Source organism: Salvelinus namaycush, chromosome 20 (genome assembly GCF_016432855.1).
Source record: "Salvelinus namaycush isolate Seneca chromosome 20, SaNama_1.0, whole genome shotgun sequence".
Taxonomy (NCBI): domain Eukaryota; kingdom Metazoa; phylum Chordata; class Actinopteri; order Salmoniformes; family Salmonidae; genus Salvelinus; species Salvelinus namaycush.
Window position 1 is genome coordinate 19,254,209 of NC_052326.1, and position 21,249 is coordinate 19,275,457.

At 43.5% G+C, this 21,249-nt stretch overlaps 1 protein-coding gene across 1 annotated transcript in view; it reads right to left on the reverse strand.

Annotated features, from left to right (window-relative positions):
• Positions 1–21,003, reverse strand: part of LOC120065619 (receptor-type tyrosine-protein phosphatase gamma-like) — a 133,331-nt gene extending 112,328 nt beyond the window's left edge. The window contains exons 1-2 of the mRNA XM_039016675.1: positions 20,982–21,003; positions 10,671–10,853 (exon numbers count right to left, since the gene is read on the reverse strand). Of these exons, the coding sequence (XP_038872603.1) occupies positions 10,671–10,853; positions 20,982–21,003 (205 nt within the window). The remainder of the gene's footprint in view (positions 1–10,670; positions 10,854–20,981) is intronic.
• Between the last annotated feature and the right edge of the window lie 246 nt (positions 21,004–21,249).

Sequence of the window (21,249 nt, forward strand, 5' to 3'; positions counted from 1 at the left end):
ACCCTCCTTTGGCAGCAATAACCTCAACCAAATGTTTTCTGTAGTTAACCATTCCTCTTCACAAAGCGGTTTCAGTTCCACAATATTCTTGAGATGTCTGGTCTGAACCGGTCTCTTGAGGTCGTGCCACAGCATCTCAGTCGGGTTGAGGTCATGACAGACTGGGCCACTCCAGAAGGCGTATTTTCTTCTGTTGAAGCCATTCTGTTATTGATTTACTTCTGCCTTTTGGGTTGTTGTCCTGTTGCATCACCTAACTTCTGTTGAGCTTCAATTGGCGGACAGATAGACTTACATTCTCCTGCAAAATGTCTTGATTAACTTGGGAACTCATTTTTCCGTTGATGATAGCAAGCTCTCCAGGCCCTGAGGAGGCAAAGCAACCCCAAACCATGATGGTCCCTCTACCATACTTTACAGTTGGGATGAGGTTTTGATGTTGGTGTGCTGTGGTGATGTTGCAGACTCTGGGGCCTTTCAGAACAGGTGAAAATATAATGAGATCATGTGACAGATCATGTGACACATAGATTGCACACAGTTGGACTTTATTTTATTAATTATGTGACTTCTGAAGGTAATTGGTTGCACCAGATCTTATTTAGGAGCTTCAAAGCAAAGGGGGTGAATACATATGCACACACCACTTTTCCGTTTTTGATTGTTTATAATTTTTTGAAACAAGTAATTTTTTTCATTTCACTTCACCAAGTTGGACTATTTTGTGTATGTCCGTTGCATGAAATCCAAATAAAAATCCATTTAAATTACAGGTTGTAATGCAACAAAATAGGAAAAACGCCAAGAGGGATGAATACTTTTGCAAGGCATTGTACCCCTGGACAAATTAACTCAATTTCTCAACTTCAAAACACTCTCCTGCAACCCGCCTCACCAATAAAAAAAATAAAAAGTATTATTCACCTCAAATCTGAAATCCACAACAGAAGCTAGCCAGAAGTTAGCCAGAAGTTAGCTGGCTAACGTTAGTATTCAGCTAACCACGGTTGGCGGTCATCAGCTATCCTTTAGCTCGAAAAGCTATCGCCAGTTTTGTACAATGCGACTCAGACCAGAGCATACCGGACCTATTTTCTCTCCATATCCCCGGATTTCTACTGCAAGCTCTGGACATTTACACCTGGATCTTGCAGCTAGCTAGCTGCTATCCGAGTGACTATTGGCTAACGTTGGTCCCGGAGCAAACATCAATTATTCCGGAGCTAGCCAGCTGAAGAGTTCCATCAGCCACTCCTGGGCTACAATCACCTATCCGGACCCGTTTTACTGCCGATGCGGAGCCTCCACCAGGCCTTCACGACTGGACAACCGACGTTATCTGCCCGAGGGAGTTATCCAACTGGCCCCTCAGTCGCGACGTAACCTGAACGCCCATCTGCGGCCCGCTAACCGTTAGCTGTCTTATCGGCTGCTATCTGAATAGGTCTATTGGACAATTTTCTTGGGCCACTATAACTATAACTATTTTGCCAATTGGATTGGTCCCCTCTACCACACGGAACCCAACTAATCTACCGCCGGAAACGCACGAGGTGGCTAAAAACAGACCTCCATCCTCTGCCAGCTTGCTACCCATGGCCCGGCTAGCTATCTGAATCGCCGTGACCCCAACCAAACTCACTACTCACTGGACCCTTATGATCACTCGGCTAAGCATGTCTCTCCTTAATGTCAATATGCCTTGTCCATTGCTGTTCTGGTTAGTGTTTATTGGCTTATTTCACTGTAGAGCCTCTAGCCCTGCTCATTATACCTTATCCAACCTTTCAGTTCCACCACCCACACATGCGATGACATCACCTGGTTTCAATGTTTCTAGAGACAATATCTCTCTCATCACCACTCAGTGCCTAGGTTTACCTCCACTGTATTCACATCCTACCATATCTTTGTCTGTACATTATACCTTGAAGCTATTTTATCGCCCCCAGAAACCTGCTCCTTTTACTCTCTGTTCCGGACGTCCTAGACTACCAATTCTCATAGCTTTTAGCCGTACCCTTATCCTACTCCTCCTCTGTTCCTCTGGTGATGTAGAGGTGAATCCAGGCCCTGCAGTGCCTAGCTCCACTCCTATTCCCAGGCGCTCTCTTTTGATGACTTCTGTAACCGTAATAGCCTTGGTTTCATGCATGTTAACATGAGAAGCCTCCTCCCTAAGTTTGTTTTATTCACTGCTTTAGCACACTCTGCCAACCCGGATGTCCTAGCCGTGTCTGAATCCTGGCTTAGGAAGACCACCAAAAACTCTGAAATCTCCATCCTTAACTACAACATTTTCAGACAAGATAGAACGGTCAAAGGGGGCAGTGTTGCAATCTACTGCAGAGATAGCCTGCAGAGTTCTGTCCTACTATCCAGGTCTGTACCCAAACAATTTGAACTTCTACTTTTAAAAATCCACCTCTCTAAAAACAAGTCTCTCATCGTTACCCCCTGCTATAGACCACCCTCTGCCCCCAGCTGTGCTCTGGACACCATATGTGAACTGATTGCCCCCCATATATCTTCAGAGCTCATGTTGCTAGGTGACCTAAACTGGGACATGCTTAACACCCCAGCCATCCTACAATCTAAGCTTGATGCCCTCAATCTCACACAAATGATCAATGAACCTACCAGGTACCACCCCAAAGCCGTAAACACGGGCACCCTCATAGATATCATCCTAACCAACTTGCCCTCTAAATACACCTCTCCTGTTTTCAACCAAGATCTCAGCGATCACTGCCTCATTGCCTGCATCCGTAACGGGTCAGCGGTCAAACGACCTCCACTCATCACTGTCAAACGCTCCCTGAAACACTTCAGCGAGAAGGCCTTTCTAATCGACCTGGCCCGGGTATTCTGGAAATAAATTGACCTCATCCCGTCAGTAGAGGATGCCTAGTAATCTTTTTTAAATGCCTTCCTCACCATCTTAAATAAGCATGCCCCATTTAAGAAATTTAGAACCAGGAACAGATATAGCCCTGGGTTCTCTCCAGACCTGACTGCCCTTAACCAACACAAAAACATCCTGTGGCGTTCTGCATTAGCATCGAACAGCCCCCGTGATATGCAACTTTTCAGGAAAGTTAGAAACCAATATACACAGGCAGTTAGAAAAGCCAAGGCTAGCTTTTTCAAGCAGAAATTTGCTTCCTGCAACACAAACTCAAAAAAGTTCTGGGACACTGTAAAGTCCATGGAGAATAAGAGCACCTCCTCCCAGCTGCCCACTGCACTGAGGATAGGAAACTCTGTCACCACAGATAAATCCACTATAATTGAGAATTTCAATAAGCATTTTTCTACGGCTGGCCATGCTTTCCACCTGGCTACCCCTACCCTGGTCAACAGCACTGCACCCCCAAAGCAACTCGCCCAAGCCTTCCCCATTTCTCCTTCTCCCAAATCCAGTCAGCTGATGTTCTGAAAGAGCTGCAAAATCTGGACCCTTACAAATCAGCCGGGCTAGACAATCTGGACCCTTTCTTTAGAAAATCATCTGCCGAAATTGTTGCAACCCCTATTACTAGCCTGTTCAACCTCTCTTTCGTGTCGTCTGAGATTCCCAAAGATTGGAAAGCAGCTGCGGTCATCCCCCTCTTCAAAGGGGAGGACACTCTTGACCCAAACTTCTACAGACCTATATCTATCCTACCCTGCCTTTCTAAGGTCTTCGAAAGCCAAGTCAACAAACAGATTACCGACCATTTCGAATCCCACCGCACCTTCTCCGCTATGCAATCTGGTTTCAGAACTGGTCATGGGTGCACCTAAGCCACGCTCAAGGTCCTAAACGATATCTTAACCTTCATCGATAAGAAACAATACTGTGCAGCCGTATTCATTGACCTGGCCAAGGCTTTCGACTCTGTCAATCACCACATCCTCATCGGCAGACTCGATAACCTTGGTTTCTCAAATGATTGCCTCGCCTGGTTCACCAACTACTTCTCTGATAGAGTTCAGTGTGTCAAATCGGAGGGCCTGTTGTCCGGGCCTCTGGCAGTCTCTATAGAGGTGCCACAGGGTTCAATTCTTGGGCCGACTCTCTTCTCTGTATACATCAATGATGTCGCTCTTGCTGCTGGTGAGTCTCTCATCCACCTCTACGCAGACGACACCATTCTGTATACTTCTGGACCTTCTTTGGACACTGTGTTAACAACCCTCCAGACGAGCTTCAATGCCATACAACTCTCCTTCCGTGGCCTCCAACTGCTCTTAAATACAAGTAAAACTAAATGCATGCTCTTCAACCGATCGCTGCCTGCACCTGCCCGCCCGTCCAGCATCACTACTCTGGACGGTTCTGACTTAGAATATGTGGACAACTACAAATACCTAGGTGTCTGTAAACTCTCCTTCCGGACTCACATCAAACATCTCCAATCCAAAGTTAAATCTAGAATTGGCTTCCTAATTCGCAACAAAGCATCCTTCCCTCATACTGCCAAACATACCCTCGTAAAACTGACCATCCTACTGATTCTCGACTTCGGCTATGTCATTTACAAAATAGCCTCCAATACCCTCCTCAATAAATTGGATGCAGTCTATCACAGTGCCATCCGTTTTGTCACCAAAGCCCCATATACTACCCACCACTGCGACCTGTACGCTCTCGTTGGCTGGCCCTCGCTTCATACTCGTCGCCAAACCCACTGGCTCCAGGTCATCTACAAGACCCTGCTAGGTAAAGTCCCCCCTTATCTCAGCTCGCTGGTCACCATAGCAGCACCCACCTGTAGCACGCGCTCCAGCAGGTATATCTCTCTGGTCACCCCCAAAGCCAATTCCTCCTTTGGCCACCTCTCCTTCCAGTTCTCTGCTGCCAATGACTGGAACGAACTACAAAAATCTCTGAAACTGGAAACACTTATCTCCCTCACTAGCTTTAAGCACCAGCTGTCAGAGCAGCTCACAGATTACTGCAACTGTACATAGCCCATCTATAGTTTAGCCCAAACAACTACCTCTCCCCTACTGTATTTATTTATTTATTTTGCTCCTTTGCACCCCATTATTTATATTTCTACTTCGCACATTCTTCCACTGCAAATCTACCATTCCAGTGTTTTACTTGCTATATTGTATTTACTTCGCCACCATTGCCTTTTTTTGCCTTTACCTCCATTAACTCACCTCATTTGCTCACATTGTATATGGACTTATTTTTCTACTGTATTATTGACTGTATGTTTGTTTTACTCCATGTGTAACTCTGTGTTGTTGTATATGTCGAACTGCTTTGCTTTATCTTGGCCAGGTCGCAATTGTAAATTAGAACTTGTTCTCAACTTGCCTACCTGGTTAAATAAAGGTGATTTAAATGTTTTTTTAAATTACATATTTAAAGTGGTAATCAGCAAGTCGTCCATGACCCCAGGCTTCTTGTGTTGTTTATATATTCAATCTATGGTTGTGAAGGGGAGAGCGCAAAGATGCGAGAGAGAGCACTTGGGCATGAGAGGGAAAGGAAAGGGAAATGGGGATACCTAGCCAGTTGCACAACTGAATGCATTCAACTGAAATGAGCGTGCATGAGAGAGGTAGAATGTAAACTGTAGAGTAGTCAGCTGCTAGCTAGTTGTAGATTGTGGTAGCAATCTACAACTAGCAAACAGTTGTGGTAGCAGGGACAACATATTCAGAAATGTTCTACTGAACAAGTATCATCATCATTAGTATTGGATCTGCATCAACTCGACCCGAAAAGAGAAGTAAGAAAAAGAGGTAAGTGTTGGGTTTCGTTCAAAATGAAATAACAAAAGAAGAGGGGCGACCTGAGGGTCGCCGACGACTAGCTGATTCCAACTTTAAGGAGTTAAGATGCAATGTGAACATGATCAAACACAAGTTAACCCTTAGGTTCCAAGAAAAATGGTCAACTGATAAATGGCTAAAACAGAAACTCAGAATTTAACCAGATCAAAAACACCTATGATCCAGAACCTTGTGTCACTTGTCACCTAACGAGAAATAAAAGATGTGTGTGTCAGCCCAGACATAATACACACCCCTAGAGGCAAGTAGAGCCCCATGAACACAGGGATGGGAGGATTAGAGGAGGGTAAAGATGCCAACAATATATTTTAATAGAGCTTTGGCTCACAGGTGGTCTGGGTAAGACGAAGCAGCATAGGTTTATCAATGGATCTAGCTGTGTAAAAACCTCTATAGATTTAATCTGAACTAACTGTTTAAAGGCCCACTGTCATCACATCGTCATCCCATTCAAATGACCTCACAATGTAAATAAAAATAGGGTTTAGGTGTGCAGCAAGGGGGTTTGGGGAGGGGGATGGTCTGCCCTGTGTGTTTCAATAGGCTAGAATCACATTGTCACTCTTATGTTGTCTTCTAAACCAATGATTAGTTTGCAAGTTGGGACGTGTGGTCACTTTTTGTGAAGTGCCATTTAGGAGGAGCTGCTTGGCAAATTGAATGGGGTGATCATGTGATCATGTGATGACGGTGGGCCTTTAATAAAGTAATGTAGTCTCCAAAGTAAGTCCCTGTTTACAGAGCAAAGTAAACCTAAGAAAATGGTCTGGCACTGTAGGCCCTCTGCACAGCATAAGGATATTTAGATCAATGCACATTTCATCCCATTCCTTCACTACATGTATGCCAGCCAGCCATAGAGCTTAAGCTATCCATGTGTATGTTCTGTGCTTCTACATTAGCAGTGCTTACTGTTTAGGGTTTTAGGCTGGGTTTCTGTATAGCACTTTGTGACATCTGCTGATATAAAAAGGGCTTTATAAATACATTTGATTGATTGATTCCTGTCATCAGTCTGTGTGTGTAGCCTGGTACAGTACATGGAGAAAATGCTGCATCAGTTTTGGGGTTGGGACCGGGAGGCAGGCAGGGAGGTCTCCTAGTTGCTTGAAAGTGGAGGCTTCATAGATATCTTAAGAGAGGCCCCTCAGCAGGGATCTTTAGAGATGCTCATATTCATCAGGCTAAATAGAAGTGATAGAACATAACAAAAAAAGTAAATTTACTGAATACGATCTGTACAATACTGGCAATACACATATAGGGTGATAATGTCTCCAGAAATGTCGCCTGTTTTCGCCTTCTGTTGCCTCAATAGTGCTCCTATCTAGCTCAACCACTCCAAGCTCCTCCAGAAACTCATCCCTCCTTCAGAGAAAGACAGTCAGTTATACTCCAAGCATATAGTGCTGAATATTAGAGAGAGAGACATGACAGTACCATAAATACACCGCCAAATAGGCTACTCAAAGAAGGCAAGTACAAAGAGAGGGACACAAAAACACAGAAACCAACCATAAATTATGCACACACAGGAAGGTTCACGCTACCCAATAGCCATCATTGAATGGAACAGGAAAAAGGTATTTAGCTATTCTCATGTTGAAATTAAGCATGTGTTGTCACCTATCTGACAGCGTGGTGCTGGATGCCACTCCAATGCTTGATATAGCAGGCAGAGGTAACACTTTCCTTGGAGTGGATTGTGGTGGGGCCATTATTATATCACGCATGTCACATTATATCTAGCTAGCTAGATTGCTAATGTATGTCACAAAACCTAGCTAGTGCGCTTCCTTGTCATGTCTCTACCAAGCTACATAATGTTAGCTAGCTAGCTAACATTGTTTCAGTAATAATAACTCGGAAGTCTCAAAAAGGCGAGGCAACCATACTGCCGAGCACCATTACAGCTGATAGTGTTACAGCCGTGCCATGACAGTTCTATCACTCTCAAACAGAGAAATGTACATGAAACATCAGCTAGCCGCCAATGCGAAATGTAAGTAGGTTCAAAATGATCATGACTCTCAAAAACACACATGCTGATGTCAATATCCTGACTGGTTTTAGATCGCAAATACCATGTACACCTGAGTTATTTATCAAGACAGCCAGATAATTTAGATAGCATAAAGCTAACCCAGATTAACCATTCCCAAACATCACAGCTAACGTAAACTCACCCCATTCCGTACAAATGTGTGCAACTGCAACATTCAAACGAGGCTACAAAGAAAACTAATGGGACTGTAGTGACTGTGTTGACTTCAAAATCGGGGGTGTGAACTAGGTTTCTATTCAAGCGTTGATCGACATGGTAATGGCTCTATAGTATTGGAGAAAAGTTGAAAAAACGGACCCTCCGTTACATCGCTGCGTGTCATGTCGTAACGTACAGCACGCATAAAGCAACTATTTCTGTCTTACAATCTCTCTCCACCAGGTGTAGCACTTCTCTCATCCTTTAAAAACAAGAAATGGACAGTGACGGGGGTAAGGGGGGATACCTAGTAATTTTTTGCGTCATCATTGCATGCGATCATCATTCTCAAAGCCGCTGTTTACTTCTAAGATCACTTTAGCACCGCCCTAAAAACCCGATTCAAATTCGACACAAACCTTCAAATAGGTATGTGATGACACATTATATAAACTCTTTATAGTGTTTTATTTACATTTTAGAGGCGATAAGGTGATAAGTTGGACAGATCGAGTGAAAAAAAGCAATTTTCCCACACGACATCTCTCCTTCTCACTATCACGCATTAGTTTCCTCCCGGGTGGCGCAGTGGTCTAGGGCACTGCATCGCAGTGCTAGCTGCGCCACCAGAGTCTCTGGGTTCGCGCCCAGGCTGGGCTGGGTTCGCGCCCAGGCTCTGTCGCAGCCGGCCGCAACCGGGAGGTCCGTGGGGCGACGCACAATTGGCATAGCGTCGTCTGGGTTAGGGAGGGTTTGGCCGGTAGGGATATCCTTGTCTCAGTATGTAAAATGTAATAAAAATGTATGCACTCTACTGTAAGTCGCTCTGGATAAGAGCGTCTGCTAAATGACTAAAAAGTAAAAAAAAAAAGTTTTGCTTCCCCACCCGCTATTTTTAAAAAGACCCGACAGGGCTCATTGCCTGCTTGAATTATGCAGAAACGGGCAGTGTTTAGGTCATGTAATTGATTCTGTTGGAAAGGGGAGAAATTGTGCTTTACAATGGTATTCACATTACAGTTGATCTGGAAGTATTACGTTTTTGGGGCGCTAAAATAAGGGCAATTGTACGGACCAAGGCGATGTACGAGTTTACGTGAGTTTACATTAGCTAGCTGGCGCCAACTCTTGGTAACGTTACCTGCCAAGCAGAAAACAGGCCATCTCTGCATCAGACTTCAGCCATTTTAGGGCCATAACTTCTGTCCAGAGATTCAAATTGTTACCTATATGTACTCTGATTTTCCCCCGAGCCTTATCATTTAGTTGCTTGGCTAAACAATTTTTTTGGCACCTGTATCCGCAACCGGAGGGGTTGGACGCTTGCCTAAGACATCCGCCATTGTTAATTGTGCTCGGAAGAGGAGGACCACGCCTTCCGAGTGACGATGCTCAGAGAGATGGTACAAACCCTCCAATTCGAAAACAAGAACCGTACCAACTTTTGTTAACCAATCGTAAAACTGAAAATCATAATGCAATTTTGTAAGGGCCCAAAGAATTTAATATAATTCCACTATTACTGCAGTTGTATTATAGGCAGTTTATGACATTATAATGCAACAACAATTCTACATAATGCTCCTTTAATGTACTATAATGTTATGCTAGGAATAGGTTGGTCATAATATGTTCAGACTGTACATACAGGTGTCACGTTCCTGACCTGTTTTCTGTTAGTTTTTGTATGTGTTAGTTGGTCAGGACGTGAGTTTGGGTGGGCAGTCTATGTTTTCTGTTTCTATGTTGGTTTAAGGGTGACCTGATATGGCTCTCAATTAGAGGCAGGTGGTTTTCATTTCCTCTGATTGAGAGTCATATTAAGGTAGGTGTTTTCACATTGATTGTTGTGGGTGGTTGTCTCCTGTGTCTGTGTCTATGTACGTTGCGCCACACGGGACTGTTTTCGGTTTGTTTGTTCGTTTGTTCGGTTTATGTAGTCTGTTCCTGTTTCATGCGTTCTTCGTGTCATGTAAGTTCTTATGTTCAGGTGCGTCTACGTCGTTTGTTGTTTTGTAGTTAGTTAAAGTGTTTTCGTGTTTTTTCGTCTTTAATTTAATAAATCATGTCTTATCAAGAAGCTGCATTTTGGTTCAATCCCTGCTCCTCCTCTTCGGATGAAGAGGAGGAGGAACGCCGTTACAACAGGTAACTGCCAAAATAAATAAACTGTTGAGTAAATTAGGGATACAAAGTATATTAAAAGCAGGTGCTTCCACACAGGTGTGGTTCCTGAGTTAATTAAGCAATTAACATCCCATCATGCTTAGGGTTATGTATATAAATTCCCAGTTGCCCATTTTTTGGGGCTACCACGGCTAGAAGAAGAGATCTCAGTGACTTTGAAACAGGGGTCTAAAAGGAGAATATGGGGTTTAAAGTGTGTGTGTGTGTGTGTGTGTGTGTGTGTGTGTGTGTGTGTGTGTGTGTGTGTGTGTGTGTGTGTGTGTGTGTGTGTGTGTGTGTGTGTGTGTGTGTGTGTGTGTGTGTGTGTGTGTGTGTGTGTGTGTGTGCGTTTGTTTGTGTGTGTGTCTCAGTGTCTCAGTCACCAGATCTCAACCCAATTGAACACTTTATCTCAACCCAATTGAATACTTTTTGGCAGTTACCTGTATATATACATAATGAAAGGAGGGCGGGGGTAAACAGACAGGGGTACGGTGAATCTCACCTGTTTTACCAGTGTTCTTCATTGAGGTCTTGTTGGAGGACTCTGCCTCAAATCCATCCAGAGTGAGCTCCTGATACTCCATGGACACCTTTGTGTCCTGGTCTACGATGTTGATTGGTGACTGGTTCCTCTGTCTGCATTCTGGGTAGGCTGATGACCAGCCCTCCTCTGGCCCGTACGTACCTAGACCAGAAGAAAGAAACAAAACAATATATATACTATATATACAAAAGTATGTGGACACCCCTTAAAATTAGTGGATTTCAGCAACACCAGTTGCTGACAGGTGTATAAAATCGAGCACACAGCCATGCAATCTCAATAGACAAACATTGGCAGTAGAATGGCCTTACTGAAGAGCTCAGTGACTTTAAACGTGGCACCGTCATAGGATGCCTTTCCAACAAGTCAGTTCGTCAAATTTCTGCCCTGCTACAGCTGCCCCGGTCAACTGTAAGTGCTGTTATTGTGAAGTGGAAACGTCTAGGAGCAACAATTGCTCAGCCACGAAGTGGTAGGCCACACATGCTCACAGAATGGGACCGCCGAGTGCTCAAGTGCGTAGCACTTAAAAAGCATCTGTCCTCGGTTGCAACACACTACCGAGTTCCAAACTGCCTCTGGAAGAAACGTCAGCACAAGAACTGTTCATGAAATGGGTTTCCATGCCCGAGAAGTCGCACAGAAGCCTAAGATCACCATGCGCAATGCCAATGGTCGGCTGGAGTGGTGTAAAGCTCGCCGCCATTGGATTCTGGAGCAGTGGAAATGCGTTCCTTGCAGTGATGAATCACGCTTCACCATCTGGTAGTCCGACGGATGAATCTGGGTTTGATGGATGCCAGGAAAACGCTACCTGCCCCATTGCATACTGTAAAGTTTGGTGGAGGAGGAATAATGGTCTTGGACTGTTTTCATGGATTGGGCTAGGCCCCTTAGTTCCAGTGAAGGGAAATCTTAATGCTACAGCATACAATGATGTTCTAGACAATTCTGTGCTTCCAACTTTGTGATAACAGTTTGGGGAAGACCCTCTCCTGTTTCAGCATGACAATGCCCCCGTGCACAAAGCGAGGTCCATAAAGAAATGGTTTGTCGAGATCAGTGTGGAAGAACTTGACTGGCCTATACAGAGCCCTATCCTCAACCACATCGAACATCTTTGGGATGAATTGGAACGCCAACTGCGAGCCAGGCCGAGTTGCACCCCCCCACCCTCACCCCCCTTTTTGCCCTCAGAACAACCTCAATTCGTCGGGGCATGGACTACAAGGTATCGAAAGCGTTCCACAGGGATGCTGGCCCATGTTGACTCCAATGCTTCCCACAGTCAAGTTGGCTGGATGTCCTTTGGGTGGTGGACCCTTCTTGATACACAGGGGAAACTGTTGAGCGTGAAAAACCCAGCAGCGTTGCAGTTCTTGACACACTCAAACGTGTGCCTGTGGTAGTTATCATAAAGTAAACAAAGCTACACTTCCTAACAAATGGAGAGGTGAAGGCAGTGTGCTCAGAGATGAAACCCCAAACTCTTAGCTGAATGGCAAGTCCCAAGGCGAGACCAGACACCTCCATATAGAACAGAGTCAAGAGAGGGAGAGGAGCAGGCCGGATGTCATCATTCTGCTGCCACCCCCCTCAGATAAAACAAACAGAGAGAAGGACAGAAAGTGAGGGAGGGAAAGAGGGAGAGGACAGGGCCAATGCCATGGAAACAGTGGAGGATGGATAATATAGATAGTCCCTCTCCTCTACCCACAGCAGGCATGGTCTCCTCAGTGTGGGGTCACAGTAAGTTTTCCATAGCCATCCAACCGTAAAACACCAGTCCAGCCAAGTGAAATCAAGTGATTCTTAAGTATCCAGTGAAGGGGAATTAATTTGGTTGTGGATAACACACTATAAAAACACATTCAACAAAGGCATACATATCCCAAAAACATATCAATATACTGTACAATATCTTTCAACTGATTCAGTTTATACAGCAGCACCCTGGCCCATACCCATACCCATAAACATTAAACTTCATTGCTTTTAAATTCAGAACAACTTTAGATATTAGTAACTACATAATATTAGTGTACATAATAATTAGAAGCATGAGCAAAATATCAGCGTCATCACGATGAGAAACAACATCTCTCTCTGTTCCTATCTCTAAACACAAACTCAGATTGCATGGGATGTCTAGTTTCATTTATTATACAAGGAACTTAGAAATCAATCATTTAACCTTATACAATGATTACAACTGCACAACACACTGTATGTAGCATTTGATTTAAAATGGGCATACAGTATCTTATCATACTCTTATCTCCAATAGATATAATTCATTGTGTCCTAACCTTGAGTTCTATTGACTTTCCCCTGCGGTATGTCCTCCTGTCCTCTCTCTACAGCAGTGGTAGGCAACTAGATTTAGCCGTGGGCTGATTTTTGTCAGAGTGGATGGTCGGGGGCCGGAACATTTACACTGCAAAATGACCACAGCTAAGCCCAAAAAGAGATTGTATTTGAAAATAACAATCATGTCATACCTTGAGACACGATCACGTATTTTTATTTTATTTGTGGGAATACTTGGGAACAGATTTCCTAAATTAAACTCATTTTAGCAAAATTCTTGGTGATTTTACAGTCTTTTTTCTACCCCCCCAAAATGTTTAAAAAGTAAACATGAAAAAATATGGTGGGCCCCAACAAATTACTTGCTGACCCCTGCTCTACAATGAAGGCCTTGGCTGCCCTCTGTCCTAAGGATGGAAGAAAGGAAGAGGCAGGGCCCACTCCCTCTCACTCTGCCCACTCCTACTACCCCCTATATCCGCATCATAAACACTCGGGCTAAAGTGCACCCCTAATTGAAAGCATCATCTGGGCTACCGGGGTTCTAAAATGAATTTGTCTATGATTACCCATGCCCTGCGCGCGTCCGGAGCGTTTGGTAATGTCTATTTCATTGAATTAGGAAGCATCCTCTTCTCTTGCCCCCTATCCTAGCCTTGGGGTGTATTGATTTGAGAGGTCTGGGTTTCATATAGGAGAGCGCAGGGTATGGATCCAGGCAGCCGCGGCCTGGTAATGAATGCAGTGGAGAGCTGGTATGAAGCCATTAGTCATTGCTTTAATGCGGCTAGGAACTAAAACCATCAGCATGCCATCAGGTGTCACATCAACATTGCGTTACCCTATGACCTCCGCCTCCCAGAGATGAATCGCGTACAATGTCCCTCTTTTCACTTAAAGCTGCAATATGTCACTTTTTGGGCTACCCGACCAAATTCACATAGAAATGAGAGTTATAGATCTGTCATTCTCCTTGAAAGCAAGTCTAAGAAGTGGTCAATCTGTTCTATGTGTATTATTTCTATGCTTCCTGTTCTTAAGTTTTGGCTTCAAACAGCTGAAAATACAATCTTTTTGGTTTTGGAAAATATATTTCAGAGGTTTAGATAGTACAATGATTCTCTAAACTATACTTGCTTGTTTTGTCACAAACTGAAATTAGGCAAACTATTAGAATGTTAGCAAACAGGAAATGGATGAGCGATTTCTGCATAGTGCACCTTAAAATGTTCTCTAGCTGGACTTCAACGGGGTTTGTACTCTACTTATATCTCTCTGGGGACAGTTAAGCCTTGTAGTTTATGTTATAGACAAAGGAATGGATTGAGAATCACAGAAAAAAAAATTGTAGGCTTGTGAGAGATAGGAGGCCAATATATCTGCCGAACTATAGTCACCATAAGAGAGAGAGGATGGAGGGATGAAGGAAAAAACAGAGAAGGCCACCTGAATGAGAAGAGGGCCATATTGGCACTAGAAGAGTGAATTTCCCTGTTTCCTATAAATATGAACACTGTATATCACACTCAGAGTGGAGGGGTAATACATACGGATCTCCCTGACAACCAGGCACAAGGCAGAAACATAATCAGAAAAAAAATGGCTTGCGACATGCATAATCATATATTCAGGTCAACAGGGAGAGGGTTTTAGATTTCTAATGTTTCATTCATTTTTCATGGCCATTTGTCTGTGATTCTCTGGAGAGCATGCACATTTTATTTCAGCGAATTATGAATACCATAAATACACCTTTATGGTGCTTTCACCCTCCAGGGACTTGAGGCTTTTCAGTCAATTAAGAGCGATTTCTTCAACAGCCTCAGCGCTCGCGACCTTGCTCATTTCATATTGAAAAACTGCCATATTCCAATTGTCTGCATAAACAAAACCATAATTGTGTGAGGCTGCTTAAAGAGCACAATTATGAAACGTTTGCCCAAAGACAGCATTGTTACACAAAAGCAAACACACCTTGGGGGGAATTTGCCTTTGGAAAAAATATGCCATTCTCCAAGGAACAGAACAAAGCACAAAAGAATGTTATGCAGAAAAAGCATTTTGTAGAAATAACATTGGAGCACAAGGCGCCACACTTCAAACTCACACCCGTTTTCCCAGGACCTATTTCAGGAAGCTCTATGGTCCTCTCTTAGAGCCGTGATTTCATCAAGATTAGTGGGAAATGGCAGAAATCAATGCTATGAGAAGTCTGCTGGTATTTTAGTGATCTCTGCCTTGCCAGGAAAGGCCCAATTGAGTCAGTCAAGGTATTATATGTAATCTCCCAGTGCAGCCAGCACGAGAGAAGCCCGTCTCAAATCCTCTACACCTGGAGGACAGAGGAAAATACACAGCCTACTGCACCCTCTCCAACAACACCTATTACAATGGCTACCACTGTAACCAATTACACAAGGTAAATTTGAACTGGGATGGGGATGTGGCAGAGATATTTATGAGAGAGAGAGAGAGCAAGAGAGAGAGAGAAAATACAGTGGGAAGAAAAAGTATGTGAACCCTTTAGAATTACCTGGATTTCTGCATAAATTGGTCATAAAATTTGATCTGATCTTCATCTAAGTCACAACAATAGACAAACACAGTCTGCTTAAACTAATAACACACAAGCAATTATAATGTTCTTGTCTTTATTGAACACACAGTGTAAACATTCACAGTGCAGGTTGGGAAAAGTATGTGAACCCTTGGATTTAATAACTGGTTGACTCTACTTTGGCAGCAATAACCTCAACCAAATGTTTTCTGTAGTGGCAGATCAAACCGGAGGAATTTTGGACCATTCCTCTTTTCAAAACTGTTTCAGTTCCACAATATTCTTGGGATGTCTGGTGTGAACTGCTCTCTCGAGATCATGTCACAGCATCTCAGTCGGGTTGAGGTCATGACTCTGACTGGGCCACTCCAGAAGGCGTATTTTCTTCTGTTGAAGCCATTCTGTTGTTGATTTACTTCTGCCTTTTGGGTTGATGTCCTATTGCATCACCTAACTTTTGTTGAGCTTCAGTTGGCGGACAGATAGACTTACATTCTCCTGCAAAATGTCTTGATAAACTTGGGAATTCATTTTTCCATCGATGATAGCAAGCTGTCCAGGCCCGAGGCAGCAAAGCAGCCCCAAACCATCATGCTCCCTCCACCATAGTTTACAGTTGGGATGAGGTTTTGATGTTGGTGTGCTGTGTCTTTTTTTCTCCACACATAGTGTTGTGTGTTCCTTCCAAACAACTCAACTTTAGTTTCATCTGTCCACAGAATATTTTGCCAGTAGCGCTGTGGAAAATCCAGGTGCTCTTTTGTGAACTTCAGACGTGCAGCAATGTTTTTTTTTGGACAGCAGTGGCTTCTTCCATGGTGTCCTCCCATGAACACCATTCTTGTTTAGTGTTTTAAGTATCGTAGACTCGTCAACAGAGATGTTAGTATCTTCCAGAGATTTATGTAAGTCTTTAACTGACACTCTAGGATTCATCTTAACCTCATTGAGCATTCTGTGCTGTGCTCTTGCAGTCATCTTTGCAGTAGCAACAGTGCTGAAATTTCTCCATTTATAGACAATTTGTCTTTCCAATGACTGACTTTTAGAGATACTTTTGTAACCCTTTCCAGCTTTATGCAAGGCAACAATTCTTAATCTTAGGTCTTCTGAGATCTCTTTTGTTCGAGGCATGGTTCACATCAGGCAATGCTTCTTGTGAATAGCAAACTCAAATTTTGAGTGTTTTTTTATAGGACAGGGCAGCTCTAACCAAAATCTCCAATCTCGTCTCATTGATTCGACTCCAGGTTAGTTGACTCCTGACTCCAATTAGCTTTTGGAGAAGTCATTAGCCTAGGGGTTCACATACTTTTTCCAACCTACACTGTGAATGTTTAAATGATGTATTCAATATAGACAAGAAAAATACAATAATTTGTGTGTTATTAGTTTAAGCACACTTTGTTTGTCTATTGTTGTGACTTTTGTTGCCCAATTCTTCTTGTTCCCAAGCACTAAGGAACTCAGTGATGTAATGTAGATATAAGGTACACTGTGACCCCAAAGAGCCACTGCTGCCCCAATGAAGGAGAGGTGGAGAATGTTGTTGTCAGTGGTGGCATTAGAGGCTGTTGTTGTTATTGGATTGGGTTAATCTAGTTCGTAAAACATGCCTTGTGGCCATAAAATGCACTATCAGATAGGTGTCAAGAAGACCTGACATTTCCCAGCTTTCTGGAATGAGGCTTTAATAAGCTAGTGAAGGGAATTACAGCAGCAGACAATGATTAGGTGATGACAATGAAAGAAAACAGGACTGTGTATAAGTGAGTCAACTGGGAAATGAACAACACAATGTTGACATCCCCTAAAAACATGCTCTGGAATTTCTAAATCATTCTATTAATGCAGTGCCGGTGAAATACTTATAACGTCAACAGATGATGTGCAGGCGGCTGCATACCCCTTTCTCACCACCATGCCTCTCATCCTCCATTACACATCTCAGAGCAAACTATCATTATCATTGACGGATGTCCTTGGGTTATTAAATTCACATTATGCGTTTACAATGGGAGTCATATATTGAGGAATAAAACGTAGCCGAATCGGCTTAAGCTATTTCCCTAGACGGCCTAAACAGCCCTCATACATCCCTCTAGCTGCTCACACACCGACTCCTCTCACCTTGGGTACAGGGACTATTCCCAGACAGTGGGATGTGTTAGTCAGACCCGTGGACATATGGGGGGAAAACGGGATGTCTGCTGGGCTGTCCCGCCACTCAGCCTTAATTAGAGATGTCGTGTGTGTGTGCGTGTGTGTGTGTGCGCGTGTATGTGTGCGCGTATGTGCGTGTGTGTGCGTGTGGAGAGCGGCGCAGCATCCACAGTGCTAGCGGATCCCTGACAGGCCCCTTAAGCATGTGAGGATGCTGTCACAGTCTATTCCACAGCTGTCCCCTGCTCTGCTTCGCATCAAACATCCTTATGGCCCCAATACACACACTATAACGTACGGTACACATCCTCACACATACCCAAACACAAAACCCAATACACCGTATACCCCAGAATACAGCCACACATGAATAAACACAGACTTATAGAGTGTACACACATGTGCAGAGAGACAATACAAACTGATTTCACACTTCCCCCACTCATTCTCACTACTCCATCAATGCACGCGTTAATCCTATCTGACCATTCAACTGAGCATGAACCAATTTCAAAAACAGTCACACAGAAAGATACTCCCACAAAAAATGGACTAAAATAAACACGCATACACCGATTCCATAGGAAAATATCACACTTCCTTCACACAATGCTATTTTCGTACTCCCTGACGAAGGCCATGCAGCCGAAACGCGTCGGTTTTTAAAAAACTTTGTTTCTATTGAACATGCCATACTAATAAAGGCATTTTAATTAATTATATGAAGAGTGCCTTGGTCCTCCTTTCTTTTTGATGACCTATTTTCACCCCATCCAGCCCAACCAATAATGTCATTTGGGAGTGGATATACTGTATGTCTCTCTGGGAAAAACAGAGTAACACACACTGAGGCCAAATTAAGGAAAGGAAACACAGAACTAGTTTCACTCATCTCCACTACACCACTGTCTACTAAACCCTTATCAGCACAGCATGAATAATGATATCACTTCATATAATATATATATGACCAGGCAATCTAAGACAATTGTGCTGTGTAAACAGGAATATAGGCCACTAAATGTGCTATTCCAAACAATTCTGAATCGAACCCCTAGAATATCCTCTTTCTCTCTAGCTCAGCAGTGGGCACAATAGTCAGTGAATTTGAGCCGAATGAGAGCAGTTAGTGACGTTATGCTTGTGTTTCTGTGCTCCTTTCTTCAGTGGCTAGAGTCATTAAGTTGATGTAACATATTCTCCTCCCCGGTAGACTTTGTGCTTTGACTGAGACGAAAGATGCCATTTATCTTCTTAAGCTTCCTGTCATTGCGTTCGAAGCTGCGCTTGTTTCACCATCTCCATATTCCTTCACTTAGAACAACCAGAGATGAATGCAGCCAAATCAGGCTTGCAAATGAATACATCATTTATTCACAAACCGCTAGGTTCATTTGGTATTTTCTTAGCTACAATCATGGGCAGTGACGAGTGCCAAGCAAATCACTGTGATAGTGGTGCTAGCGGTTGGCGAAAACAGCAGTAGTGTTGCTGTTGATGTAGACGATGATGATTATGATGATGATGATGACAACAGTAATGACAATTATGCTGATGACGATGACAGTGAAGGTCACTGTTCGCCTGCCTGGTCTGGCTGATAGAGGACTAACGTGTATTTGTTTTGGGGTTGCTTTTCATAAGCTAATTCATTGCTTTTAATTAGGCATGCTCTCAATGACTGACAATCCAGGTTTTTGAGTTTTAATTTGTGTGTTGCGATTCTGTTGTTTATTTATGTTCGTCCATTTCAAGCTGTTCCATGGCATGCATTTATTAAATATATATCAAGCTAAAACGAAGGTGTGATAACAGGCACAGATTATTTTGGTTTGATTTTACTTGTTACTTTGAAAAATGCATTATTGGTCTTGATTTCTTTATTATTTTGGCGAACCAGCTTTTGCCCCAGTAATGTCTGTAAGTTCTTTAGGTCCAGGTCTGATTTAAAGTCCACTGCTTGGCATGGAGGGTCCATGTCTCTTATACGAGGGTCCATGTCTCTCTCCAGAGCTCCTGCCTGAGAGGGATGATGGGATAAAGGTCAAAGAGCACAAGGGCACGTTCCTGACATCACCCAGCCAGCAGACAGTTACTGTAGGCCAGCACTCTGGGTACCTGTGATCTGTATTGACCTAGCCCAGCAGTATCTGTTGACCTTCCTGCCTGTCTGACAACACCTGCTCCCAATATATGAGCTCTCTGTGTGTGTGTGTGTGTGTGTGTGTGTGTGTGTGTGTGTGTGTGTGTGTGTGTGTGTGTGTGTGTGTGTGTGTGTGTGTGTGTGTGTGTGTGTGTGTGTGTGTGTGTGTGTGTGTGTGTGTGTGTGTGTGTGTGTGTGTTTGAGAGACTGCAGCACATGTGTGCATGAAACAGTAGTGATGGCATACGTTGTCAAAGAAAAACGGCAAGATTTGCAATTTCCATGGCAACAGATCATAATCATTTGACCTTGCCAGTGGTTGCATTTGTTTGCTTTTGTGTTATTATTTCTGAATTGTTCCATTGTCCCATCCTTTTCTTTTCTTGTGATAAATACAATATAATGAAAGACCCTTGAGCAAAGAAGGAAAAATCTAATTCTAGCAATACTTCAAAGAGATTTAACCAAGTAAGAGGAGGGAGAAGCAGGAAGAATCAGAATGGGAGGAGGGACATAAAGATATCCAGCAATAGAGTGCCTGTGGCAACAGAAAAAAGGGACAGTTTCCAAGTTCAAAGTTATTTCCTCACTGCCACCACAATACCAGAGGATAAGAACATCAAATCACAATTGTGGCTACTAAAATATACTGTAAAGACCTCAAATGAAGACACTGGTTAAACAATTGGTTGTTCTTTGTTGTCATACAGAGTACTAATGCTTTTCTGGTGTGAGTGGACATTGACAGAGAGTGGCTGGGTTGTGGAACTCATTTATTGGCTTAATTGGCATCTATTCATTAGCCCTATAGCCCCTCTTCCTCTCCTTCTTGCCTTTAACAAGTTAGGCGTTCGCCATGGCAACCACAAATCTCCTGACAACCAGACTCCGCTGTTCTGTAATCCCTGCAACGTGACACTGTGCAATGTGTTACGTTCAGAAGGCTCTCTAAACTCCACACATTCTGTGTGCCTCCATATCCCGGAGAGATGGGGATGACAAAAGGCCCCTTCCCCAGTGCAGGGATAAAAGGATACAGGCATTAGATGTAATGGCTCATCTATTATGAAATGACACTCACACCTCTCTATCTCACCTGCTTTCCTCTCAGCCTTCATTCTGAGAAGGTCCTCCTAAGCCTCCTCCACACACTGCAACACCCACCCATCCACGCACACACACAGACCCATTTTCAACCACTGTGGATATCAGTTTTTAATTTGCCTCGTCTCTTCAGATCCCTGTATCTGTTGTCGGTTGGAAGGGAGAGGGGGAGGGAGAGGGAGAAGGGGAGTTTAGAGGAGAGAGGTAAGGGTAGTGCAGCAGTCGTGGCTGATTGGCTCCCCTCTGCCTCTTTTATTGGG